The sequence below is a fragment of the Cajanus cajan genome, chromosome 9 (assembly GCF_000230855.2).
Source record: "Cajanus cajan strain Asha chromosome 9, NIPB_CcT2T_4, whole genome shotgun sequence".
Taxonomy (NCBI): domain Eukaryota; kingdom Viridiplantae; phylum Streptophyta; class Magnoliopsida; order Fabales; family Fabaceae; genus Cajanus; species Cajanus cajan.
Genome location: NC_138525.1, coordinates 51053221 through 51081185, shown reverse-complemented (window position 1 = coordinate 51081185; position 27965 = coordinate 51053221). Strand labels below are relative to the sequence as shown.

At 33.2% G+C, this 27965-nt stretch overlaps 3 protein-coding genes and 2 pseudogenes across 3 annotated transcripts; 4 read left to right on the top strand and 1 right to left on the bottom strand.

The window, feature by feature from the left end:
- Positions 1 to 7005: 7005 nt before the first annotated feature.
- Positions 7006 to 9139, top strand: LOC109788170 (putative receptor-like protein kinase At1g11050). The gene has a single exon (XM_020346835.3). It carries the CDS (start codon positions 7052 to 7054, stop codon positions 8876 to 8878), a length of 1827 nt encoding a protein of 608 aa, XP_020202424.2. The 5' UTR covers positions 7006 to 7051; the 3' UTR covers positions 8879 to 9139.
- A 2296-nt stretch (positions 9140 to 11435) lies between these two features.
- On the top strand, positions 11436 to 17160 carry LOC145952157 (uncharacterized; annotated as a pseudogene).
- LOC109788162 (putative receptor-like protein kinase At1g11050 pseudogene) lies at positions 17141 to 19041 on the bottom strand (annotated as a pseudogene).
- Positions 19042 to 19047: 6 nt separating this feature from the next.
- On the top strand, positions 19048 to 21285 carry LOC109788169 (putative receptor-like protein kinase At1g11050). Its single transcript, XM_020346834.3, has one exon. The coding sequence runs from the start codon at positions 19240 to 19242 to the stop codon at positions 21037 to 21039; it is 1800 nt and encodes a 599-aa protein (XP_020202423.1). The 5' UTR covers positions 19048 to 19239; the 3' UTR covers positions 21040 to 21285.
- A 1755-nt stretch (positions 21286 to 23040) lies between these two features.
- Positions 23041 to 25125, top strand: LOC109788163 (putative receptor-like protein kinase At1g11050). Its single transcript, XM_020346827.3, has one exon. The coding sequence runs from the start codon at positions 23070 to 23072 to the stop codon at positions 24879 to 24881; it is 1812 nt and encodes a 603-aa protein (XP_020202416.1). The 5' UTR covers positions 23041 to 23069; the 3' UTR covers positions 24882 to 25125.
- Positions 25126 to 27965: the final 2840 nt, after the last annotated feature.

The following is a 27965-nucleotide window of genomic DNA, read 5'->3' as shown; positions in this document are numbered from 1 at the left end:
ATTGATATGAGTTGTATATGTGTAACTGTGATGTAACTGTATGCTGTTATGTGTTGTATGTTAAATCTATTGAGATTGATGACGTTCTGTTAAGTTGAAAGCTGTTTATAATTTAATTATATGTTGATTCTTTTCACTAGCTTACCCTTGCCTATTTCCATGTGGGTTGGACTGCAATGATCATACTGTATATGAGAGCAGAGTAGGGATAGGCTAGAGTGTAGTAGCATGGCTACAGGTGATAGCAGCAGCTGAATTTTTGTTTATGGGCTACTTGGTGTAGCTATTTTGTAGTTTTGGATACTAACTTGTTGAATCCCAAGCTAGACTTATGTATATATAATTACTCTTTTATATGCATACTCTATTCTGTGTGGTGAGGTTTGTTGTGCGACGGCTAATCGGATCGTTATAATAATAACTTCATCAGAATTTAAACTTAAAATCCTAAATATAGTACAACAATCCCCCCAATATTTGGCTAACTATGATGTGTTCTTCCTCTATTTGGGCCTCTCAAGGCATTAAGCGCATACCCTATGTATCCAAACTAGATGGGCTGGCCACTAAAGTCAAGTATTCAACTTAAAAAAAAAAAAAAAAAAAACACTTTAGTTTTGCCTTATATGCTTATCCTTTCCTAATTAATAAGCATACTTTTCTATTATTAAATATTCTTTTATATAGAAATAATATAAAACTTCACTTTTACTTAAGAAAGAGATACTTTGTTTCTTGCTTTTTTAAAAAGAAAAATAAAAATAAAAATTTATGAAAAATATGTATCGGTATAGTTAATTAAAAGGTGTAGATAATTTGTAAAATAATTTATTAAATAGTTATAAGAGTAAAATTAGAAAGAAAACGTATACACACACAAAAAAAAGTTTATTTTTATTATAGTTATAGATTTTTTGTCTTTATAATTATTTAAACCCTAATTTTGCATTCCCTATTTTCATTAAATTTTAAATCTTATTTTTGTAGCTTATCTATATGTTATTGTTTAAATTTTATTTTTGCACTCCATCATTATTATTTCTTAACTCTGTTAGATCTATTTTCATCCTTTTTCTATCAAGAATAATATATTCTTTTCCATAATTCGTTGACTTCCCAGTATTAATAAAATTATTGTTAAAATATTTCTATATATATATTTTTTTATCTTTTAGTATATATCCATGAATACTTGCAAAAATTGAAGAAAAAAAAATAATACAAGTATCTATTTAACGAGTATCAATACACGTACGAGAGAAATATTTATCTAATAAAAATAATACTGTCGTCTTGTTGACATTCTTAATTACACTGTTTATTTAGTAGTTTTTTTTTCTTTGTTGTTGATTAAATAGAGGCAAAAAGTCCAACTAAAAATCACGAGGGAAACATTACAGATGGCACTATTAGCCACTAGAGAAAAATGAATAAATGATTTTGGGTTGACATTGTGTTAAAAAATAATTGATTTTTTTTTGTAACGAGGACAAAATAGCAACTAATTAATTTTTTTGGTATGATATCATTATGATTTTGAGAATAATATTGTTTCTCAAGTATTATTTGATTACACTTAATATCAAAATTTCTATCTTTGTCTAACATGGTAAGCAAGTAAGACTCTCAGTCACTTGGTTAGACTCACATAACATATGGTTTCATTTGATAACTCCAAGGTTTATGAAAAATGCAAAATTTGATAGATAAGATCATAAGATGTGACACACCCTTTAATTTGGAGAGAAAAAGTATAGTAATATGAGAATATGAATTAGCGTAAGGCTTTGTTTGGTTCAGGAGAAGAGAGAAAAGGAAATAAAAGAAAAGTTAAAAAAAATAGAAGATGAGATGATTTTTAGATTATTTAATATGAGAGAAAATAAAATAAGATAAAAGTGTATAGAAGATAAAAAGAAAGAACAAATATTTTTAGGGTGTGTTTCAGAAAGGAGAACTAGAGGAAGAAAGGAGAACTAGAGGAAAAGAATGGGAAAGAGAAGAGAAGTGTATAGAAATTAAAAGTGACTGCTTTTTTTTTATATATATAAAGGAGAATTGAGAAAAAGTATGGAGAGATTGATATGAATTTTACACCAAAAAATACTTCCCCTTTAAAATGAGAGAAAGTATGAGAAAATTAGTGATATAAATATGTATTATCTTAAATTATATCTGAGACGAGCTTATTGAGAGGAGTAGGCTTAGAAGGTATGACCAAGTACCCTCAATGAATAACCAACCTAAGAATTGACATACTTAATGGTTTTAGAAATGGATATATGGTAATTTCATCTAGCCTCTTCGTCATATAAGTTTGAGATTGGTAGACTGTAACGAGCATAAGGCTAAGGAGGGGAACCATCCCTCAAAAGCCGGCCCAAGAGGTTGGAGAACCTCCCGCCTTATAAGGACTCCTTGGTGAGGAGACCTCCCCGATGTGGGACTTGTTACATTATCACCCCCTTCGAAAGCCAGCGTCCTCGATGGCTGCACTCCACGGTACTTCACTCACCGGCACTTCACTCGGCCTTCTTGCCGGTCAGAACCCTCCGATGGTCAGAACCCTCCGTGGGTAGCCCTTCTCGATTTGGCTGGCTCTCAACGAAAGCACCATTGTAACGAGCATAAGGCTAAGGAGGGGAACCATCCCTCAAAAGCCGGCCCAAGAGGTTGGAGAACCTCCCGCCTTATAAGGACTCCTTGGTGAGGAGACCTCCCCGATGTGGGACTTGTTACATAGACAAGTATACCATCCTAAATATAATCTGGTATGGGTTTGTCGAGAAGGGTAGGCTGAGAGGATATAATTGAGTACCCTGAACGTTAAGTCAAGTAGGGATAATCGAGATATGGTGACCAATCACCTCACTAGACATATCTCCAATATAATGAATAACTTGACCTCTAAACAAAGTCAAATAAATTCGATTGAGAATTTTATATATGAAATAAATTTTTATCTTTATTAATCAAGATCTCGCTAATGAATAACTATCTTATCAAATCCCGAAAATCTCGACTCATAAGCCCATTGCAATCAAACATAAAAACCTTAATCCTAGAGCAAAGAAAGGTGATTACATTTTTGAATGCTCTAATTTTAATACATTGCCTAGACAAAAACATTCTTTAGACAAAAAAAAAAATAATATATTTATTTATTTATTTTTAAACAATTTTTATAAAAATAATTAATTTTTACTCTATTGCATAATATTATTATTTTTATTTCTTATGTTTGGTTGTAAAGAAGATAAGAGAGAGAAAAAATAAGAATGAAATGACATAAATATCTTTAGTAAAAAATATATTTTTGTAAAAATATGAATAATTTAATAATTTTATTTATAAAGTATGATTTTTATGTTTTGTTTCCTATTTGAGACGAATTTGAAAATTGTGGGCTTCCATTTATGTTCATAGTTTTCTTTCTTTCCTTTTAAATTATGAAACGGTGGAAATAATAGTTTTCGGTTTTATTTGGTTGGGTTCCGTTTTCTTCTTCTCAGTTTCTCCTTCCCATACCAAACTGACGCTAAATAAGTAAATACATTGGAAAGTCTCTGTAACGACAAATAACATTTAAAAAACGTGTTACGAATTACGATCATGACAGCGCCAGCGCGTCTAACTTTTCAGTAAACGTCAACCCTCAACAACTTCAATATTAAACATTCTTTTTTTATAAACTAATTTCTTTCTTATTAAGTTATATAATTGTAAAACAATATTTGAGTCACCGACTCTTTGATACTTGAAAAGTAAGAAGTTTCAAATAAATCTTTAAAATTTCAATTATTTCATTTTTAAAATTAATTAGTCATTATCATTATAATTTTTAAACATATATTTATCATTAAGTTATATAATTTAAAAAAAAAATAGATTAAACTAAGTAATGGTTTGAGAAAAATTACTTCATATTAGTGGAGACCAAAGTGACATCATACACGTCACTTCAATTTAATTTGTTAAAAATTATGATATTATCTAAAAAAATATAAATATAATTCTTCTGTATTTAATTTATAAAAATAATTATAAAAAAAGATACATAAGATAAAAAAAAGGACATGACAAACCATTTTTTTTACTCAATAAATTATGGTATAATTTTTTGTTTCACGTGACAAAAAAAATATTAATTAATTATTATCATTATTGTCATTTAATATTACCGTTATCCCCTATTATAAGACCCGCACGTGCATTCTTCACCTTTTTCTTTTTCTCATCATTTTCATTTTCTCTTCACTCTTTATTCTCTTGTGCCAAAATGCTAAGCTCCCTTGTTGTGTTGTTGTGTTGTTGCTGAAAGTGTTGAGTAGAGGTGTGGGTTGCTAGCTGAAAGCACGGATATTCCTCTTCTTCATCTTTCTTTTCCCCAAGCTCAGACCCAGATTCATCGTTCTCCGAGGTAAGGGAAGCTAGTGAGTTTGCTGAATTCGTGTTGAGTGTAGCATGAGACGAGGATTTGGTGCTGTGTTTGGAGAAATATGGATGAATGGTGTAGTGAGAGTTGAAAAGTTGAGTTTTGTGGAAGAGTTGAAAATGGGATGAAATGGTGTTGTTTGATGTTTACATGTGGTACTTCTGATGATTTATGAGTTTCATGTTGTGTTGTGTGCTGAAAATGTATGATTTTGTGTGTTGGATCTTTTGCATTGATGTGCTTACATGAATTGGGTAAGCTTGCATTTCTAGTTTTGGTGAAAATGGTGAAGAACATGGGTATCCTCTGTCTTAAACAGTTTGAAAGGTTTGAGCCCTTTGGGGGTTGCATGACAGGAGAGCATTCCTGGAGGCAAAGGGTTGGTCCATTGGGAACGGCTGAGCGCTTCTTGAAATGGCTGAGCCTTATGGGGGCCATGTGATAGGAAGGATCCCTGGAGGCAAAGCGCTAAGCGCTTTGGGAGGCGTTGAGAGGTTTGGTGCTTTCTGAATTAGACTTTGTTGTCTTCATAAAAGTTGTAGCCTTGGATGTTAACTTTTCAATGATGCTGGAATCACCCAAAAAAGAGGTCTAGAACTCTAGTTATGATCTTTTTAATGAGAAAAGGTCAAGCTGTCAGGATTTAGGCTATTTGTTGCGGTTTTTACATTTTTTAACAAGGTAGACGATGGAATTAGGACTTGATATCTTCATGTGAGTTGTAGGAAATCTTGTTGTCTTTCATATAAGATACGTATGAGCATGACATGAGTAGTATAACTTCATATATGTTATTTTATGTGAAGGATGTCATTTCACAATAAGTGATTTGGTCAAGTTGAAAGATATTTTAGGTGCTTAGGTTGATTTATGTTATTTATTTGTGTAAGTTGGCATGATAGATGAATTTTAAATATATGGGTTGAGTTGTATTATGTGTTGAATATGTAGTATATTGTTGAAGTTGTTTATGAGTTGTGTGTTGATCTATTATATGTCAAAAATATGATATTGTTGAAACATGTTGAAATTAAGTTGTTAAAGTTGTTATATGTTGTGTGTTGACTATTTATTAAGTGTTACACCGCTTAATAACTTTATATTAAATGTGAATTTTAAAAATCCAACCGTTAGATTGAAAATTCATATCTCTTAGATCATATATGTTAAATTTTGTTAAAATTGAACAATAACTTGAAGGTAATCAAAATGTTTATATTTTAGTATATTTTGAAATGTATATATTACGTCAATTTTGTTTTATGAGAATGAAGTATCAAATCATCTTAGATTAATATAAAATTTGATATATATGATCTAAGAGATATAAACTTTCAATCTAATGGTTGAATTTTTAAAATTCATATTTAATATAAAGTTATTAAGCGGTGTAACACTTAGTAAAAGTTACACTGGTGTTGTTTGAACCTCTTCTATATATATATATATATATTCCAGTAGTGTATTGTGTTATTTCGCAGTATAACGACCATAGGGGATCGTTACACCTATCACTATTTTAATTGACAACTATCGTTGTAAGCGATGGATTTATAATTTTTTTTTATAGTAGAAGTAAGGAAATAGTATTTAATATTATCACAAAAGAAAAAATATTGTTTTTTATTTATTTTACAAAATACACAATTTCAAATTTATGTAACTGTGTCATCGACTTGATTTTAATGTGTTTAATAATGAAAATGAGAATAATTAGTAGAATAAACTCTAAGGTGATAAGCTAGTACCATTTTTCTCCTTTCCTAATTCTTATAATTGTTTTACCTTCATTTAAAAAAATGTTACAAGGTAATACACTTTCATGGGGACAATTTATCCTTTTATTAAACATGATTAAATAAAATATAAAATTCTGTGAATGTTAAACATGCATCTGTCACTGTACAAACAACACCTTACTTCTATCAGCATTGTGATTGCTTAATTACCACTCTCATTTCCATTAAAATAATAAAAGTTAATTATGATAATCAATATTAAAAAGTATTCAAATAAATATTCCATATATATTCTTTCTTAGTCTTCCACTATTCCCCTAATGCATGTAGGAAATAAGAAGTTGATGTAGTAATTGAGTATGTTACGAAGAACAACTAACAGACACAAACGATTAAATTAAATGTCAAAATATATAAAAAAAAAATTTAAAATTACATGAAAGAATATAGTGGTTGGGTGGCAAAAATTCAAAAATGGTGGTGCTCCATGTACCTTAGTCAAACACATTATTTACGAACTCGAACAGTGTTCTACACTATAAACAGCGACAGGTGAATTCTAAGTCAAGCATGTGTTTTCTTTCTCTGTGCATTGAATGCAAAACGCGCCTTTGGACTAATGAAAGTCGAGACTGACTTGTAAAGTTCCAGTATTATTCTTATAATTATACAAATAAGTGAAGTCGAGACACATTTGTCTTTATATTTAATAAAATTATTATTTTATAATTAAAAAATTTAAATTTAAATATTAATTTTTATTATTTAAAAATTCAAAGATAAAATTGTAAAAATATTGTGTACACATTCCTATGTTATATATTACAATGGCTTCAATGGGTACAAGATAAGAAAAGTGTTTTTGTGTCCACCACAAATGCATAACCAAGTAATGCTATTGCTCCTTCTACTTCTTCTTCTTCTTCTTCTTCCTTCACTCATGTCTCTCTTCACCAATGCTTCATCTTCCTCATGCCCCATGGATCTCGCCTACGTTGAAACCATTCCCTGGAACTCTTCACTCTGCAGAAACCCAGTAATTAACAACGACTCATGTTGCTCAACACTGCTCAGCGTCTTCGCCATTGCCCTCGCACAGCGCCTCAAAGAAACCTCCATTTTTTACCTTCCAGACGAAGACACTTCCTCCGCTTGCTTATTTGACTTCAAACTCAGGCTTCAAGCCTTGTCAATACCACAAACCATGGTTAGTCTTTGTTTCCCTGACCCAACACGTTTTGTTTACAACTCTTCAGCTTGTGCTGCTATCAAAACCACGCTAGATTGGAGGCAAAAGGTGGGCACGGTTACCTCATTGGACACATCTTGCAATGGTGATCTCAAAAGCAAAACTCGTTGCAGCGTGTGCTCTCATGCTGCCCACAACGTTACTTCCATGCTCAAGAGTATTGACCCAAAGGCTAATGGCAGAAAGTGTTTCTACTACGTAGTGTTGTATGCTGCTGGTGTTGTTAACCCGTTTGGCACAACGGATGTAAGCACCATGTGTTGCATATTAAGCCTGCCTCAACCGTCTAGTGGAGTGGCAAAAGGGTCATCAAGTAAGAGAGGAAAGGTGATGAAGCTTGTTTTTTTGTTTTTGGGTGTTGGTGTTGGTGTTGTGCTTGCTTTTGTAATGATAGTTGTTTATAGGAAGTGGGGTAAGAGGAGGAGGGAGAGTGTTTATCATAGGGAAGTTGAGAACAAGGTTAGGGCTAGTGTTTTGCCTAACACTGGTGCTAGATGGTTTCATGTGTCGGAGCTAGAGCGTGCTACTAGCAAATTCTCGCGGAGGAATGTGATTGGTCAAGGTGGTGATGGGGTTGTGTACAAAGGGACTCTTTTGGATGGCACTGTGGTTGCAGTTAAGGAGATTTTTGATTTGGAAACTAAAGGGGATGAAGATTTCTGCTATGAGGTGGAGATCATAAGCAAAATAAAGCACAGGAATCTTCTTTCTCTTAGGGGTTGTTGTGTTACAAGTGGTAATTTGAAAGGTAAGAGGAGGTTTCTGGTTTATGATTTCATGCCTAATGGAAGCATCAGTGATCAATTGTCACTTGTTGGGGTTAATAGGTTAACATGGCCACAAAGGAAGAATATAATCCTTGATGTGGCTAAGGGGCTTGCTTATTTGCACTATGAAATCAAACCTCCAATTTATCATCGTGATATCAAAGCTACCAACATACTTTTGGATTCCAAAATGAAAGCTAAATTGGCTGATTTTGGGTTGGCCAAACAAGGTAGTGAGGACCAATCTCATCTCACTACAAGGGTTGCTGGCACGTATGGTTATGTTGCACCCGAGTATGCTCTTTATGGTCAACTAACTGAGAAAAGTGATGTGTACAGTTTCGGCATTGTGATTCTTGAAATCATGAGTGGAAGAAAAGTGATTGATGCTTTGAATTCATCGACGGATTCAATCACGGATTGGGTATGGACACTTGTGGAATGTGGAAGGGTGGGGGAGATTTTTGATGAATCAATAAGAGAAGGGCCAGAAAAAGTTATGGAAAGGTTTGTTCATGTTGGAATGCTTTGTGCTCATGCTGTGGTGGCGTTAAGGCCAACTATTGCTGAGGCACTTAAGATGTTAGAGGGTGGCATTGACATTTCCGAATTACCTGAGAGGCCAGTGCCACTTGGTCATGCGTCCTTTCAATCTTCTCTGTTGCATGGTTTGCAGATAAATGGTTGAAGATCAAAGCCATTTGTTTCATCTTATTTAAGTGTGGCCAAAATATGAATACAAGTTTCGTTTGTTTTAGGTAAACTTATACTAGTAAAGTTCAAAAGAAAATGTTATATTCAAAAAATGTTTGTGTATTAAAAGTAGGAAAACTAATTTTAACAGAGGAAACAAATAGACTGTGAATAGAATAATTATCTTCTGAATATGAGATTCTTCATTAAATTTCCCCCGAAGATGATTAAGTACTGGGCTTAAGTATGCTAGAAAGTTCACAGTGTCTCTTTCTTGTTCTTCTTTTACTTGATGTTGAACCTAAGCCCCCTGTGAAAAATAAAAAATAAAATCACGATAGATAAACTGCAATTCCCACTGCTTCAAAAACTGTTAATGTGTTTGCTTCCGCGTCAATAACTTGATTTTTCACGTCAAATCGGAAACAAATAGTTTTTACTTCTGCGTGTCATAATTTGGTACATAAGAGCATTGATAGCCGAGTAGTTTTTTTCAAATTGTCCATTTGCTGATAATCTTCATATTATGCAAAAGCTGAAGCACCTAATAGTCTAATACTCATTTTTACAATCAAATGAAGGAAAGTGATATGAAGATTATTACTATGTTTTCTTTTTCTTTGGATGAGGTTAGAATTCAGACATAGACAGTATGCAGGGTGGTTATATTTGGGTGGAGATTGTACCCTTCTGAAGAATGGGAAATCAAGTCTAACTGCTCAACTTTAGTACAACCTTCAATATTGTTGCTGTTGCTTGGGCGTGAAAATGCTTACCAGTTACCACTAATGCTATGTTCAATTATGAGGGGAAATGATCAATATAGTGGAAGAATGGAAGATAGATGATTAAGTCAAAGTTTAGGTACCAATCACATTATACAAATAAAATACTGGTTTGAATATATGATTAACGGATATAAAATTTTAATAGCCTCGGGTGAATTTTAAGTAAATAATTGTACTTTAATGCTAAAAACACTGATAAAATTTGAGAAAATGTAATGCATCATTTTCAAAGGCTTAAAAAGTTAATATTAGAGATAAAGAACTGACAAATTTCTAACCTGTAAAAATAAAAAAAGAAGTAAGAATACGCACAAAATTATGATAATTAAATATTATTTTAATGTTATTAAAAATTAATCAAAAAAATACTAAGTTAATCTCTCGTATCTCAAAACAAATATTGCGGTTAACTTGGGGAATATTTTAAAGAGTTGTCAATGTGGCCTAATCAACTTTTTCACTTTTTATGTCACTCACAAGCTCTTATATAAATGAAATCACTCTCAGATATGTTCACACTCTGTTTATCTTGTTACGTACTCTGCAAAACACGTAATGACTTGCTAATTCATTCAATGTTGACAGTTGATCAACACTCGTGCTATTGCACGTGTCGCATTGATTTTTACAAATATTTTAAAATTACTTGTGTATATAATTAAGAACATATATCTCACTTTTTCATCTCTTAAGAGAAATATTATACTTTTTAAACATTTTTTTTTAAGATTTACGAAACAACTTTTAGCTTAAAAAAGCTTTTGGACTAAAAAAAATCCATCAAACTTTTATTTATTGTTTTAAGTTCTTATTTTCAATTTAATGGTAACTTTTAAATACCATCATGTAGTTGATTCAGTAGAACCATTAAGTAAAGTCTTCAAATTCAGTACTATGGATGAAAAAAATAAAATTAAGTGAAAAGATTCTTATTAAAAGTATGTAGATACACTGTTATTAGAATTATACCAATCATTGACTCGATCAAGGTACTATATCACTAGGTTATTGGTTGAATTAGTAAGTCTTTAGTTGAATCACACGAATTGATATATTATTAAATATATAATTTATATTGATAATATAGTATAATTTTTTTTTTGTCATTTAATATTTATAAAGACATATTGGTTTAGTGGTTAAGTTTTGTGCTCTTAACTCAAAAGACATGAGTTATACTCAAAAAACATGTTGATTAGGTGATAAGTTTCTAGGTCAATTAATCAAATCGACTAGTCTGCACTGGGTTTGATAGTGTCAAGTTATAAACATACCTAATATGATAGGAGACTTAAATCTTCTCAGATCAATCAGTTGAACCAATTGGTTTGAATTAATTATGATAATATTGTTTGGACAAACCTTCTGACGAAAATTAGTTATTAACAAAATTAATAAATATTTTACAACTTAAATGAGAAATTGTAACCACCGATAAAAGTTCTTTGAATTATTTTTTTATTGTAATTAGAATTATAATTTTATAAATATTTATAACTACAACAATAAATATTATTCAAAATATTAAGAAGCGCTACAATACATAATTTATTTATTTATTGATTGTGATAAGAAAATATAGAGACAGAAAAAACAGACTTGTAATTTGGTATTGTCTCAAGATTCCATACAATTACAAGTAAAAATTGATTAATTTAGTTAGCATCTCATTAGAACTCCATATCATATATCTCTGTTTTTTTATCTTCCATAACAAAGACACCATTACAGTATCATTTCTGCATACTAACACAAACTAAGAAACTAAACCCATATCTATATTGTATATACTTGAATAAGATGAAATAAGTGGCATAGATTATTGTCCACTTCTTTTGTTAGACTTTGAGAATTTTCTTGACTTTTTTGAATATAAAATCTGATGTAATGTACTTGTCTGACAACAATCTGTTTTTAGGTGAAAAGTAGGTGATTTGGAGTATGTTTTTGGTAAATATGCAGTAGGTAAAAGTGGGTAGTATAACTAAGCCAACAATGTATGCATTTTTTGAACAGTAAGCTTGTAATATCAGAAATGGTTGTATTTGTAACTTGCTGATATGAAAAAAAATGTGAGTGAAAAACTGATTGCCCACTAAGAACTTGTCTTGCTCTGTTTTGCTCTCCACTCCTCCTATCATTCTGTTTTCGTTTTTCATTATGGTATCAAGAGCTTCATTGATCTTTTAGGGTCTGTGAGGGAGAAAGAAAAAGAAAATCTGAAAAACAGAGTTTCTGTGTGTGAGAGAAAACCAACAAGAAACCCACTCAAAAAACCTTCAACCAATGGCTTCTAGTAGCAATTCTTTACCACCACCTCCAGTATTTGCTAGAGAAAATTATGATTTGTGGGCTGCAAAGATGAGAACTTATCTTAGAGCTCAAAGTTTGTGGGAAGTCGTGGAAAATGGAAGCAACCCAGCTCCTTTACTAGAAAACCCAACAATGGCTCATGTAAGATTTCACAGTGATGAAGTGGCTAAAGAAGGCAGAGCACTTGCCATCATACAAGCGATTGTTCATGACGATGTTTTTATCAAGATTTTGAATCTTGATACAACAAAAGAGGCTTGGGAAAAACTCAAGGAGGAGTTCCACGGCAGTGAAAGAACAAGGAGGATGAATGTGCTAAATTTGAGAAGAGAATTTGAAGCCATCAAAATGAAGGAAGTTGAAATAGTGAAGGAGTTTGTTGACAGGCTTTCTAAAGTGGTTACATAAATCAAATTATTCGGTGAAGAACTTAGTGATCAAAGAGTTGTGGAGAAAATATTGGTATGTCTTTCGGAGAGATTTGAGTCAAAAATCTCCTCTCTCGAAGAAAATAAGGATTTTTCTCATATATCAATTTCAAAACTTGTAAATGCTTTACAAGCCACTGAACAGAGAAAATATTTAAGGATGGAAGAAAATGTTGAAGGTGCTTTTGTGGTTAATACCAAAGGCAAATTTCAAGGCAGCAGTAGTTGTGGGAAAAAGCCATTTAGTGGGAAGAAAGGAAAAGAAAAAAAAAAAACAAGAAGAAAGCAATAGAGGAGGAGGTTGGAAAGACAAGTATCCACCTTTCTCTTACTATAAGAAAAAGAATCATACAGAAAATTTCTGTTGGTTTAGAGGAGTCAAATGTAGGGCATGCAACCAACTTGGTCATGTGGAGAAAGTGTGCAAAAGCAAAGTAAAGCAACATGGACAACAAGCCCAAGTTGTTGAGCATGAAGAACAAAATAAAGAGCATTTATTTGTTGCTTCTTGTTATTTAGAAAATAGGAGCAAGGAGGTGTGGCTTATAGATAGTGGATGCACAAATCACATGACAAATGATGCAAGTATTTTTCAAGGAATTGGATCAATCTCACTTCTCAAAAGTCACTGTTGGCAATGGAGAAAGTGTTGAAGTTAAAGGCAAATGAGTTATTGCTATAGAAAGGTCTCCAGGTACTAAATATATTTCAGATGTTTTATATGTACCTAAGATAAATCAAAATCTTCTAAGTGTGGGACAAATGCTTGAAAAGAATTATACTTTGCATTTTGAAGACATGAAATGCACCATATTTGATCCTTATGGGTGTGAGCTAATGTCTATCAAAATGAGAGATAAGAGTTTTCCAATAGAATGGAAGCAACTTGCTATGCATGCTTTTCCAAGTTCAGTAGATGATTCTGTTTTATGGCACAAAAGACTTGGTCATTTTAGTTACTCCACCTTGAAGCAAATAAGCTCAAATGGCTTAATTCAAAACTTACCTTCCATAGAAGATGATGTTGATGTTTGTGATGTATGTCAATTTGGAAAGCAATGTAGATTTCCATTCCCTGCAGTAGCAAGCTGGAGAGCTATGGAAAAATTACAGCTTATCCATACTGATGTGTGTGGTCCAATGAGCATAGCATTTTTAAATGGCAGCAAATATTTTTTGCTATTTATAGATGATTTTACAAGAAAGAGTTGGGTGTTTTTTCTAAAACAAAAATTAGATGTGTTTGCTGCATTTCAGAAGTTTAAATTTTTGGTTGAGAATGAAGCTGGTTGTCAAATTAAAAAACTCAGATCTAACAATGGAACTAAGTATACAACAAGGGAATTTAAAAAGTTTTGTGATCAAGCTAGAATACAACATCAGTTCATCGTTCCTTACACTTCTCAACAAAATGGAGTGAGTGAAAGAAAGAACAGAATAGTGATGGAGATGGCTCGGTGTTTGCTCTTTGAGAAAGGTCTTCCAAAGACTTTTTGGACTGAGACGGTAAATACCTCAGTTTACTTGCTGAATTTATTGCCTACCAAAGCATTGAAGGGTAAAACACCTTATGAAGCATGGTGTGGAAGTAAGCCTTTAGTGGAGCATTTAAAAAATATTTGGTTGTGTGTGTTACACTCATGTTCCAAATGTGAAAAGAGATAAACTTGATTATAAGTGTGAAGTTGGTATTTTTTTGGGATACAATATCAATTCCAAAGGATACCGAGTATACAACTTGGAGACAAAAAAAATTATTGTTAGCAGAGATATAATATTTGATGAGTTTTCAAAATGGAATTGGAAGAAACATCAAGTAGAAGGCTCAAGTAAAGGGCTGTTTGATGAAGACACTTTGCAAGAGCAAGATTTTGAAGATGATGAAGAGAACTATGATAGTGACACTGAATTTCCAGTGAGAGGTACAAGAACCTTGGAGGATATTTATGCAAGATGTAATGTTGCTGCATTAGAGCCTACAAGGTATGAATGAAGAAGCTGCTGAGTTTGAAAGCTGGAGAGCTGCCATGAAGGAGGAGATAAAGATGATTGGGAAAAATAAAACTTGGCAACTTGTTGATAGGCCAAGTAATAAAAAAGTGATTGGTGTTAAGTGGGTTTACAGAACTAAACTCAATCCTGATGGTTCTGTAAACAAACTTAAGGCTAGATTGGTGGTAAAAGGTTACTTCCAACAATATGGAGTTGATTTTTCTTATACGTTTGCACCTGTTGCAAGACATGATACAATCAGATTATTGATCTCTTTGGCAGCAAAGCTTGGCTGGAAAATTTATCATTTTAATGTAAAATTAGCTTTTTGTTATCTCCCTTGACAAGTGTACCAAATTGTATAAGTAGTTCAATGAAAGTATGAGTATTGTCTCTCAAGGGACTTGCGCAACACTTTGCAATTTCACTTGTTATACTAACTAAGCTACCGGAAAGCAATAAGAGTTTGATTTGCTATAGTAAATAATGTAAACAAGTAATAATAATTCTTTTTGGTATTTTGGTAAACACTTAGAGTGCAAAACTTGATTCTAATGCAATATTAATAAATTGTTGGGGTTTGACTTCACTAAACCTTCCTCTCATGTTTATCACTAAGTTCACAATAGTTATTATTCAGAATTTATCAATCACTCTCAAAAAGTAACCAACCCTAATCTCTTACAAGTTGGCATCTAAGTTGCTAACTTAAACTATCAATCTCTTGCATAGTTTAACCAAGAAACCAGCTTTAAAAACAAGATCTTAAGAAAGATCAATGGCATTTACTCTATCTCTAGCAATAAGCACCATTAGCTGCTCTATTTCATTTCAAAGGTTTAAAATCATTTCTCAATCTCTTAAAAACCTCAAGTTCAAGTTAAGGGTGATCAAGCTATAACAAGCATTATGCACAGAAAAAGAGCAATAAAACTGAATAACAACTTAGATTGAAAGCTTAGAGTTTACACATGAGAATGGGTTTAGTTACATCAAACCCCAACAAGGGTGAGTTTAGCTACACATAGACATGTAGAAGTCTACAAATGATGAAGAAAGGAAGAAACTTGATCTTGAAGGTTCCAGAGCTCTCCAGCCGCCACACAAACTCCAAGAATGATCCTCCTTGCTTCTCTTCTCGAAAATCTCACTTTTAAGTCATAAAAGCTTTTGTCTTATGTGAATAATGACATGTCAGCACAATCCACGCTAAGTGTGAGAAGCCACGCTAAGCTTGAGGATAGGTCTGGAGTGAAATGAGGTTCTAGGACTCCCACGCTAGCCTCAGTTCCACGCTCAGCGTGAGGATTGAATTTTTGTTCCAGGGACTCTCTGCCAAGCTGAGGCTAAGCCTGGATCTGGGGCTTAGCCTGGGGACTTAACCAAAAATTCCTTCAACTTCAAATTCACCACTTTGTGCTTGAATTCCTTCCTTCTTTCCTAGCTTTCTCCTAAACTACAAAACAACAACCAAATACTTGTAAGTTACCTAAAAACATGATTCAAAGACAAAATGTGTTCACCTAATAATTTAGATATGTTTTGAGTTAAAAACAAGGTCTAAAGCAAGGAAAATTGATATAAGTGCTTCAAACTAGGCCATAAACTTAATGAAATCATAGCACTTATCACTTTTTTAAATGGATTGCTTGATGAAGACATATATGTTGATCAACCTGAAGGTTTTCAGGTTCCAGGAAAGTGAAGATAAAGTTTATAAGCTTCATAAAGTTCTTTATGGCTTAAAACAGGCACCAAGAGCCTGGTATAACAGAATTAATGGTTATCTTCTGCAAAAAGAATTCAAAAGAAGTGAAAATGAAGCCACCTTGTATGTGAAGAAGTCAAACAATGAAGTGCAACTCATTGTGTCTTTGTATGTTGATGATTTATTGGTTATAGGAAATGAATCAAATTCCTTAAACCAATTTAAGAAGGACATGGAGAAAGAATTTGAAATGACTAACTTAGGTAAAATGAAATACTTTCTTGGAATGGAGATTTCTCAGCAAAATGATGGAATATTCATTTCACAAAGAAAATATGCTTTAGAGATATTGAAGAAGTTTTACATGGATAAATGCAACCCTGTTGCTACTCCATTGGTTGCAAATGAAAATTTTTCAAAGAATGATGGTGAAAATAGTGCAGATGTTTCTATTTATAGAAGTATAATTGGAAGTTTGTTGTATCTTTCAGCAACCAGACCAAATTTAATGTTTGTTGCAAGTTTGCTTTCCAGATTCATGCATTCTCCAAGTCAAGTTCACTTTGATGCAGCAAAAAGAGTTTTGAGATATATAAAAAGTACAACTGATTATGGTTTGTATTTCTTAAAAAATGAAAGTGGAGAACTTCAAGGATATGCAGATAGTGATTGGGCAGGAAGTATTGATGATTCTAAAAGCACCTCTGAATATGTGTTTTCATTTGACAGTGCTATTTTTTCTTGGAATTCAAAGAAACAGGATGTTGTGGCTCAATCTTCGACTGAAGCTGAGTATATTTCAGCTGCAGCTGCTGCAAATCAGGCTATTTGGCTGAGAAAGATTTTATTAGATGTGGGGCAAATTCAAGATGAAGCTACTGTCATTTGGGTGGATAACAAATATGCTATTTCTATTGCTAAAAATCCTATCCAACATGGAAGAACAAAGCACATTAATGTGAAGTTTCATCCATTAGAGAAGCAGAGAAATCAAAAGAAATCAGGTTGGAGCATTGCAGCTCTGAGGAATAGATTGCAAATATCATGACCAAAGCCCTCTCCAAGGGTCAATTTGAAATACTAAGATCAAGACAAGAAAAATCTCAAGGAGAAGTGTTAGACTTTGAAAATTTTCTTGATTTTTTGAATACAAAATCTGATGTAATGTACTTGTCTGACAACAATCTGTTTTAGGTGAAAAATAGGTAATTTGGAGTATGTTTTTTGTAAATATGCAGTAGGTTAAAGTGGGTAGTACAACTAAGTTAACAATGTATGCATTTTTTGAATAGTAAGCTTGTAATATTATAAATGGTTGTATTTGTAACTTGCTGATGTGAAAAAAAACGTGAATGAAGAACTGATTGCCCACTAAGAACTTGTCTTGCTCTGTTTTGCTCTCCGCTCTGCCTATCATTTTGTTTTCATTTTTCATCATCTTTGCATACCATGCAACAGAGAATATTGAAAGGAAGAACGAGTCAGTGGTACTGGCCTATAAGGTAATTTGGGAATGTCAATGTCACCCTCTAACATCTTAAGAGCCACAGTTATAGTTGGCCTTAACGCCACCACTGCATGAGCACATAGCATTCCAACATGAACAAACCTTTCCATCATTTTCTCTGGCCCTTCTCTTATTGACTCGTCAAATATTTCCTTCATCTTTCCAGATTCCATAAGCGTCCATACCCAATCCATAATTGCATCCTCAGATGAATTCAAAGTGTCAAGCACTTTTCTTCCACTCATGATTTCAAGAATCACAATACCAAAACTGTACACATCATTTTTTCTCGGTTAGTTGCCAATATAAAGCATACTCTGATGGCAAATAACCATAAGTGCCAGCAACCCTTGTGGTGAGATGAGACTGGCCTTCATAACCTTGCTTGGCCAAGCTAAAATCTGCCAATTTAGCATTCATTTTGGAATCCAAAAGTATGTTGGTAGTCTTAATGTCACTGTGATAAATTGGTTTGATTTCATAGTGCAAATAAGCAAGCCCCTTAGCCACATCAAGGATTATGTTCTTCCCTTGTGGCCATGTTAGACTATTAGCCCCACCAAGTGACATTTGGTAACAAAGGCTTCCATTAGGCATGAAATCATAAATCAGAAACCTCCTCTTACCTTTCAAATTATCACTTGTAACACAACAACCCCAATCTGATTTCAATAATTGGATATATTGTTATATATTATCGATTCCTTTAGTTATATAAAAAAATCAATTTATTTTCTGTGATTGTCACCCATAATTGCTGAATCTGTGTCCAACTTTGCATAGAAATAAAAATGTATGAAGTTCATAAAACTTTTACTTCTCTCCTCTTTTTTTTACTTCTCATCTATGTTTTTCTTCCTTTTAAACATGTTAAATGTTTCATCTCTATTTCTCAACCTTGTTCCTTCTATTTCTTTGACACCAACCAGAAAAGGGGTGGGTGATGTTGATTGTTGACTTCTCAATCTAAATTCCTCCTCCTAATCATATTACTATACAAATGCTCACGTGAACAACCTTGCTTAACAAGGCCATTGATAGAGGTCCAAATAACCCAGCCCCAAGTCAAATTAATCAAGTGGGCCACCCAAGACTCCAACCCATCAGAGCATATCCGGTTGGCTAAGAGATTATTATTTAGGATCCTCTTTTGCTATAGAGGCGTTAGCTTTCCATTAGAATGGTTGATTCTGAATAGCTTGGAATTCTTGGACCTTTATTTCCCTTACTATTCTTTTTAATAGTATTCTGAGTTGACATCAGCCAACTACCACCAAAAATCACATTCAATTACAAACACGCAAACATACATTTTTTCCGTGCATTTTCTGCAAAACGTGTGAAACTTGAGTTCTTTGTAAAGATGATAAGCAATTTCAAAGTTAAACTTTTTTTATACTATTTATTTTGTTAACTCTATTTTTATGTTATAACTAGCATAATTACTTAAAAAATATATTTTTAAATAAAACAAATTTATAATAAATTAGTTAAAAGTAACCATATTAACTTTTTTTTTGTTTTTTAATTTGAATGATTTGTCAAATATGTAATAAGGGTCCATGAGTCAGGGAAAAAGAGAAAGGTGTTTTGTGTCTCCAATTCATTACAAACTCAGAGATGATCCTTCCCTTACTCATGTCACTCTTGACTATTTGCATAGCTGGTGCTGCACCTTTCTCATGCCCCATGGATCTCAGCTACGTTGAGACCATTCCATGGAACACTTCAATCTGCAGAGACGCAATAGACAGCCAACCTTGCTGCCAAACTCTGTTCAGCATCTTCGGCATAGCCCTTGCTCAACGCCTCAAAGAAACTTCCTTTTTCTACCTTCCTAATCAAAACACTTCCTCCACTTGCTTACATGATTTCAAACTCAAGCTTGAAGCCTTGTCAATTCCACCAAAGATGCTCCTATTTTGCTTCCCTGACCCAACACTCTTCGTTACTAACTCTTCATTTTGTGCTGGCATTAGAACCACGCAAGATTGGAGGCAAAGGGTGGGCATGGTTACCCCATTAGACACATCTTGCAATGGTGACCTCAAGGACCAAACTCGCTGCAGTAATTGCTCTAACGCTGCCATCAAGTTGATTTCCAAGCTCAAGAGTATTGACCCAAATGCTAATGCCACAAAATGCTTCTACTTCGTGGTGTTGTATGCTGCAGGTGTTGCTAATCCGTTTGGCACAACAGATTTAAGCACTACAAGTTGCATACTAGGCCTGCCGCAACCTTCTAGTGGAATCACAAAAGGGTCATCAAATAAGAGAGCAAAAGTGATGAAGCTCGTTTTTTCTTTATTGGGTGCTGTTGTTGGGGTTGTGATTGCTTTTGTGCTGATGGTCATGTACAGGAAGTGGGATAAGAGAAAGAAGGAAAAAGTTCATCATCATAGACAAGTTGAAAACGAGGCCAGGGCCAGTGTTTTGCTTTTGTCTAACACAGATGCTAAATGGTTTGACATATCAGAGCTTCAACGTGCCACGGATAAATTTTCACAGGACAATATGGTTGGTCGAGGTGGTGATGGAGTTGTGTACAAAGGGACTCTTTCAGATGGCACTGTGGTTGCAATTAAGGAGATTTTTGATTTGGAAACTAAAGGGGATGAAGAGTTCTGCTATGAAGTGGAGATCATAAGCAAAATAAAGCACAGGAATCTTCTTTCTCTTAGGGGTTGTTGTGTTACAAGTGATAATTTGAAAGGTAAGAGGAGGTTTCTGGTTCATGATTTCATGCCTAATGGAAGCCTTTGTTACCAATTGTCACTTGGTGGGGCTAATAGGCTAACATGGCTACAAAGGAAGAACATAATCCTTGATGTGGCTAAGGGGCTTGCTTATTTGCACTATGAAATCAAACCTCCAATTTATCACCGTGACATTAAGGCTACCAACATACTTTTGGATTCCAAAATGAATGCTAAATTGGCTGATTTTAGCTTGGCCAAGCAAGGTTATGAAGGCCAGTCTCATCTCACCACAAGGGTTGCTGGCACATATGGTTATTTGGCACCAGAGTATGCTTTATATGGGCAACTAACTGAGAAAAGTGATGTATACAGTTTTGGTATTGTGATTCTTGAGACAATGAGTGGAAGAAAAGTGGTTGACACTTTAAATTCATCTGAGGATTCAATTACGGATTGGGTATGGACGCTTATGGAATCTGGAAAGATGAAGGAAATATTTGACGAGTCAATAAGAGAAGGGCCAGAGAAAATGATGGAAAGGTTTGTTCATGTTGGAATGTTATGTGCTCATGCGGTGGTGGCCTTAAGGCCAACTATTACTGAGGCTCTTAAGATGTTAGAGGGTGACATTGACATTCCCAAATTACCTGATAGGCCAGTACCACTTACTCATTCATCCTTTCAATATTCTCTGTTGCATGGTATGCAAAGAAGTGGTTAATGATCTATGCCACTCATTTCATCTTATTCAAGTATATACAATATAGATACGGGTTTAGTTTCTTAGTTTGTGTTAGTATGCAGAACTGCTTCTATAATGGTCTCTGTTTTGGAAGATAGAAAACAAAGACATATATGATATGGAATTCTAGTTAGATGCTAACTAAATTAATCAATTTTTCTTTGTAATTGTATGGAATCTTGAGACGGTACCAAATTACAAGTGCATCATCTGTTTTTTCTGTCTCTTTCTATTTTCTTATTGCAGTCAATAAATAAATAGCAAAAGATAAATATATGAGATTTTTAATTTATTATATACTTTTAAAACTCAGTATGATTAAAATATGTCCTAACGTACAGTGGTGGCGTGACAGCACTTTTAGTGGTTGATGGAGAGGTCTTAAAGTCATTTTGTGATTTCTAATAAATAACAGATTATGTATAAAAAAAAATTAAATTGGTTAAATCTTCTATTTGTACTTGGTTAAAAATTTATCTTGTGACCATATATGTGTAGGTAGTGCACAAGAGAAGTCGTCATAATAATACTGTAAAAACACTTTACATTTTTAAGTAAAGATTAAATTGTGTACTCTTTCATTATTACTTTAAGAAACACATTATTCCTAACGGTAAAAAGGAAGACGTGTATGAATTTAAAGACCAATTTGTTATACTTGACAGAAAGGTTTAATAATGTAATATTCATGTAATTATATTATAGGTATATATTATCAACTAGTTTTTATGAATAGTTAATCTCTGTTAAAAAACTTATCTAATTATATTTAGTAAAATCTCTCGTTATAATTATACAAGATTTGAAATCAAAATAACGTTTAAGAGATCCAAACTCAATTTTATTTAGTTTAATAACATATTGGTTAATATTGTAACATTTGATAAGACATAATAAAATTTATAATATAAAAAATAGAATACCAAACTTGCAAAAATTTATGTTGTGCTAAAATTATTAACTTTTTTTTTAATCTAAATATATTGACTTACAAAACATTGGCTTCAATGGTCCATTATTTTGTCTATCCTGTAAAGAGACTCGAGTGCTATAGTGTTTTTCTTAGGAAAAGTTTGGTCAGATTCCAACGTTGATTAATTTATTTCGCTTAATTTTTATTATTTTACATCAGGAATAATTAAATATTGACACATTTTTCTTAACAGGGACATCATCTAAATTTTAGATAAGTTATCTCCCCGATTATTATATTATTTTACCTGGTAACTAAAACTTGAGTGGTAGACCATTTTAAGTGTCATTTTTCTTTCAATCTTTTTTTTTTATTCACAATATGGTTCAAACTCGGTTTCATTTAGATTTTTTAAAAATATTTTTTTGGAAATACTAGTAACCCATTCTTTTCAATACACTTATATTTTTATTAGTTAGAATATATTGAAAAATAAAAAATTAAGTGAAAGAATCATTAAATAAAGTGTAAGACATACAAATCAATTTTCTTATTTTTTTACTAAATTTGAAGCAATTAGTTAGAATGTATTTATAAGAGTGTGACGCAAAATGTAATACTAACATTTTTCATATTTTTGTTTTGTTTTGTCACAAGTCAAAGACTAATCTTTCTTAAGCTATTTTGATTATTGTTGACACATAAATTTTCCCACACATTAAAAATTGAACATAAATTATTTGTTAAATAAGTTGTCTCTATAACTTGCGAATAATCAACATCGTGCATGAATCCATAGATTTCTTTATTTATTTTTAAAAGGCAGCAAATATTATCTGAGAATTATTGTAAAAGAAACCGACCAATGAAAAGAAAGTATTGCTATCTGCTTCTACCAACCTCACCTCAAACAAGCAAAATGGTCAAACGCAGTGACTAAAAAGCAAGTCAATTAATGAACCGCCACATTCGACTTCAACATAGGAACCCTCACATTTCCCAAGCTGTCATTTGACCAAAGCAAGTTCACTTTGACTGCTACAACATCATTCCATAAAACCCTCCAAACCCAACGTTTCCAAAACCATCACCACAAATGGAAAAAACCCATGTCACGTTCTTCTTCCTTCCCCTTCTCATCACATCCCTCTTCACCATTGCATCTTCTTCCTCATGCCCCATAAACTTCTCCTACGTCCAAACCCTCCCTTGGGACACTTCAACATGCAGAAACCCTATCCACGATCAACAACACTGTTGCCAAACCCTTACCACCCTCTTCCACGTAGGCCTCGCCCAACACCTCAAACAAACCTCCTTCTTTCAACTCCCCAATCAAAGCACTTCCTCCACTTGCTTGTCCAATTTCCAAGCCAACCTCACACCCTTGTCGATAAACTCATCTTTGGTCCCTTCTTGCTTCCCCAACCCTTCCATGTTTGTCACCAACATGTCCACGTGTGCAGGCATTGTAACTACCCAAGATTGGGAACAAAAGGTGGGTTCGGTTAGGGTTGGCCCATTACGGAGTTTTTGTAGTGGGGAACTTAGTGATCAAACTCGCTGTCACAATTGCGTTGCAGCGGGGTTAAAAGTGGCTTTTCAGCTTACTAGTGTTGACCCTAATGCTAGTGATGTAAATCAATGTTTTTCCTTTGCATCGCTATATGCTGCAGCGGTTGTTAATCCTCAAGGTACAACTGATGACACCACGATGGGATGCATATTAAACATACCATTGACAAAAGGGTCATCGAAGAATAGAGGGAAGGTTGTGAAGGTGGTTTTTACGGTGTTGGGGTGTGTGATCATTGCTTTTGTGGTGATGGTGATCATATACAGGAAGTGGGATAAGAGAAGGAAGGAGAATGTTTATCACAGGGAAATTGAAAACGGCGTCAGGAATAGTGTTTTGTCTAACACTGGTGCAAAATGGTTTCATGTATCTGAGCTTGAACGTGCCACTGATAGGTTTTCGCGGAGGAGTGTGGTTGGTCAAGGTGGTGACGGGGTTGTGTACAAAGGGAAACTCTCGGATGGTACTTTGGTTGCTATCAAGGAGAATTTTGATTTGGAGAATAAAGGGGATGAGGAGTTTTGCTATGAGGTGGAGATCATAAGCAAGATAAGGCACAGGAATCTTCTTGCTCTTCGTGGTTGTTGCATTTCAAGTGATAATATGAAAGGTAAGAGGAGGTTTCTGGTTTATGATTTCATGCCTAATGGAAGCCTTTGTTACCAACTGTCACTAGGTGGGGCTAATAGGCTAACATGGCCACAAAGGAAGAACATAATCCTTGATGTGGCTAAGGGGCTTGCTTATTTGCACTATGAGATCAAACCGCCAATTTATCATCGTGATATTAAGGCCACCAACATACTTTTGGATTCCAAAATGAGTGCTAAATTGGCTGATTTTGGGTTGGCAAGGGAAGGTAGTGAGGACCAGTCTCATTTCACCACAAGGGTTGCTGGCACATATGGTTATGTTGCACCCGAGTATGCTTTATATGGTCAACTAACAGATAAAAGTGATGTGTATAGTTTTGGTATTGTGATTCTTGAAATCATGAGTGGGAGAAAAGTGCTTGACAGTTTGAATTCATCTGCGGATGCAATCACGGATTGGGTGTGGACGCTTGTGGAATCAGGAAAGGTGGAAGATGTTTTTGATGAATCAATAAGAGAAGGGCCAGAGAAAATGATGGAAAGGTTTGTTCATGTTGGAATGCTATGTGCTCATGCGGTAATGGCTTTAAGGCCAAGTATTGCTGAGGCACTTAAGATGTTAGAGGGTGACACTGAGATTCCCAAATTACCAGATAGGCCAGTGCCTTTGGGTCATGCGTCCTTTCAATCTTCTCTGTTGCATGGTTTGCAAAGAAGTGGAAGATCTATGGCATGTTGAATAAGAAGACTATGAGTATGATATTGATTCAACCTCTTCGGCGGCTACGCTAATTTGTATAGGCAGTCTTTGGTTTATGATCACAACTTTTCTTAGCTATAGGACCAATTTTTTTTAGTGAGATTTTTTTTTTTTATATACAACATTTAAATTTCAGATGTGAAGAGTTAAATATGTATTACTCGAGTTAACATATAACATGTTAGACTGTTAGTATAACATTTCTTATATTTTTTTTTCAAAATTTTTCTATTCTTAAAACTTATGTAAATCGTTAAAATTTCATTTTCTATTCAGAATTAAATTAGTTAAATTATTTTAAATGATTGCCTATTTAAAATTTACATATCAAAACATTGAATTTTGCTAAAATATTAAAAATATCATTTTTTTTTTCCTTTTCAAACCTATACTGCAATCTATAAAATCATTTAAACTATTATAATTTTTCTAACTTTAAACTTATAAAACTATTTTGTATCTTAAATCTATCATAAAGCACATGGGTGGACAATACCGGTATTGGTGATGGTGGTGGGAATGTCATTGTCAAATATAGCGAGTGTGTTATTTTAAAACTAAAATCCAAATTTACAATTTTTTTTATTAGTTTTAAAAGCAAGTTTAAAAGTATTTTAAATTTAAGTTTAAAATCATTTTAACTTCATTTTACCGTGATGAGTATTGCTTTAAAAATTATATTTAAAAATTAAAAATCCAAAATTTAATTACAATGGCTCATCATGATCCTTACACTTAACGGATCAATAACTAGTAACGAAAAACTTACACAATTATCTAAGATTAACATATAAACAGTTCTTGGAAGGTATCTGTAATAATATAAATATATGCATAAGGACAAACTAACCAAAAGAGTAAATGTTCCTCAATGGAACAACCACAAATTTTGTGTGCATATATGTATATATATATAGTAATCCAAAACAATTGTAATGTAAACCTAAGTTGTCGGTCAAACAACTCTACAAAATTATATAGAAGTAACATCAAGCTACACCACCATTTAGCATGGCCCTCAACTACCAAACTCCACCAATCTAACCATATCCTACTTTCATGTAAATATAATCATCGCAATTCAATAATAAGGAAAATATACAAGGATAAGCTACTATACAAAGAATCAACAAAGTATATAGAAAAATTAACTAACTATACTATAACTTAACTACATAACATGTTCTCAACTTACAATATAATCATACATTCACCACACCATCTCATTATGGAACATAAGCAAAACCACAAAATCTCCAACTTTTCTGCAAGGTAACATAGTATATGCCCAACATGATGCCTAACTTGATACATGTTACATAATACAACTAAAACAACACAACCATAACACCTAAGCTTGACATTCCACAACTTTCAAAAGATAAACAATTTAATAATACCACAATTCCCCACACAACTAAATTTATAGCATCTCAACTTATACAATATTGCATCATAGCAATATATATCAACATACCAAATATAGAAGAAAATACAACTATACTACCAATACCAGTATGTAGACCACACAACAACCACTTCATGGTCTACAACACATATCAACACAACAAACACCTTAACATGACATTCAACACCTCACAAGAGTAATCAACTCAACAATATATGATAATTCATATTTTATCACATCAATGTCATTCAACAATCAATCCACATAGCATATGGACACACTGAAAACAAATACATCATATACATCACACCTCAACTACATGTGTCATCGTGCATTTACCTACGAAGATCTCCTATAACAAATATGAGTAGTTTAAGTGACTTGACCCTACTGAACCAACCAATAACTTTCACGCCTTACATGTTTGCTAAATTTGGATACCAACCTCTACCACACATGATTTTTCGAACATCGTCACTTAAACTAGAAAAGTCTAGTACAACCGTCAGGTATAACATAGCTTGAGTGTGAGCTTACCATGACATTGACATGTATTAATCAGCTCTACTATGGATTACAACCTAACTAACTATTCTCGTGATACTGCACACCTTTATAATAATTAGTTAAGGGTTGTAGCTCTCGACTTCATACCTTACTCCAATATTAATTAAGGATTTAGAGGAGACTCAACACCCTATTTCACAAGATAACACATACTCAATGAGGATTTTTCAACAATTTAAAGCACTATAGCATCATATCCTCATAATGAGATATTTATCTTTCAAAAACACCCGCTCCTAGTCCTAAGTCAATCAATACCATATGCCTAAATGCCTTAAGCAATTTCAACATCTTCACCTCAACATTCAATAATAGAATCATCTATACACATCATTCCAAATCAATGTATATAGAACCAACAACATTCAACTATCAACAATTTAGTCATCGATATACATTATCCTAAATCAATGTATAAAGAACTAGCACCATACATCCTCATACCATATGTGAGATTCAACTATCATACAAATATTTAACACAATTTATACAACACTTGGAATATTATCCAATTCAACTTAAAACAACTCAACATGCTTCATTTCAACATCTTACAACATGATTCATCAATCATAAGCAACATAATATAACACCATTCCACAATTATTCAAGTTGTTGCAACAATATGATAAATAATATCATAGATATCTTGAATGTCCCAAAAATTGCCCAACCAATTTGACTTGAAATATCATTCAAGTGAATCTATCCAAATTTAGTTTAGCCAAGGAAATTTGGTCCATCTATTTCACCCATCAAATGAATCTATCCAAATTTCCCTTGAACAAGGAAATTTGGCCTAACTATTTTAACTCATCAAGTGAATTTGTCCAAATTTTGCCTAACCAAGAAAATTTGGCCTAGTCAAATTAATTTCAGAATGGTCTCACCCCCAATTTTACTTGGTTAAAAAAAAAATTGGTCCAACAAAATTGTGTCAAATCTATATGCAAAATCACTATTTATTTTTTTTTACCTTTTTCTCATTAACTCACCTACAAGTTTAAAAATGGAAATCCAAACCATGGAAAATGATTCTAAGCAACTTATATAACACAAATCTAACCTTGGATTAAACATGCAACAAT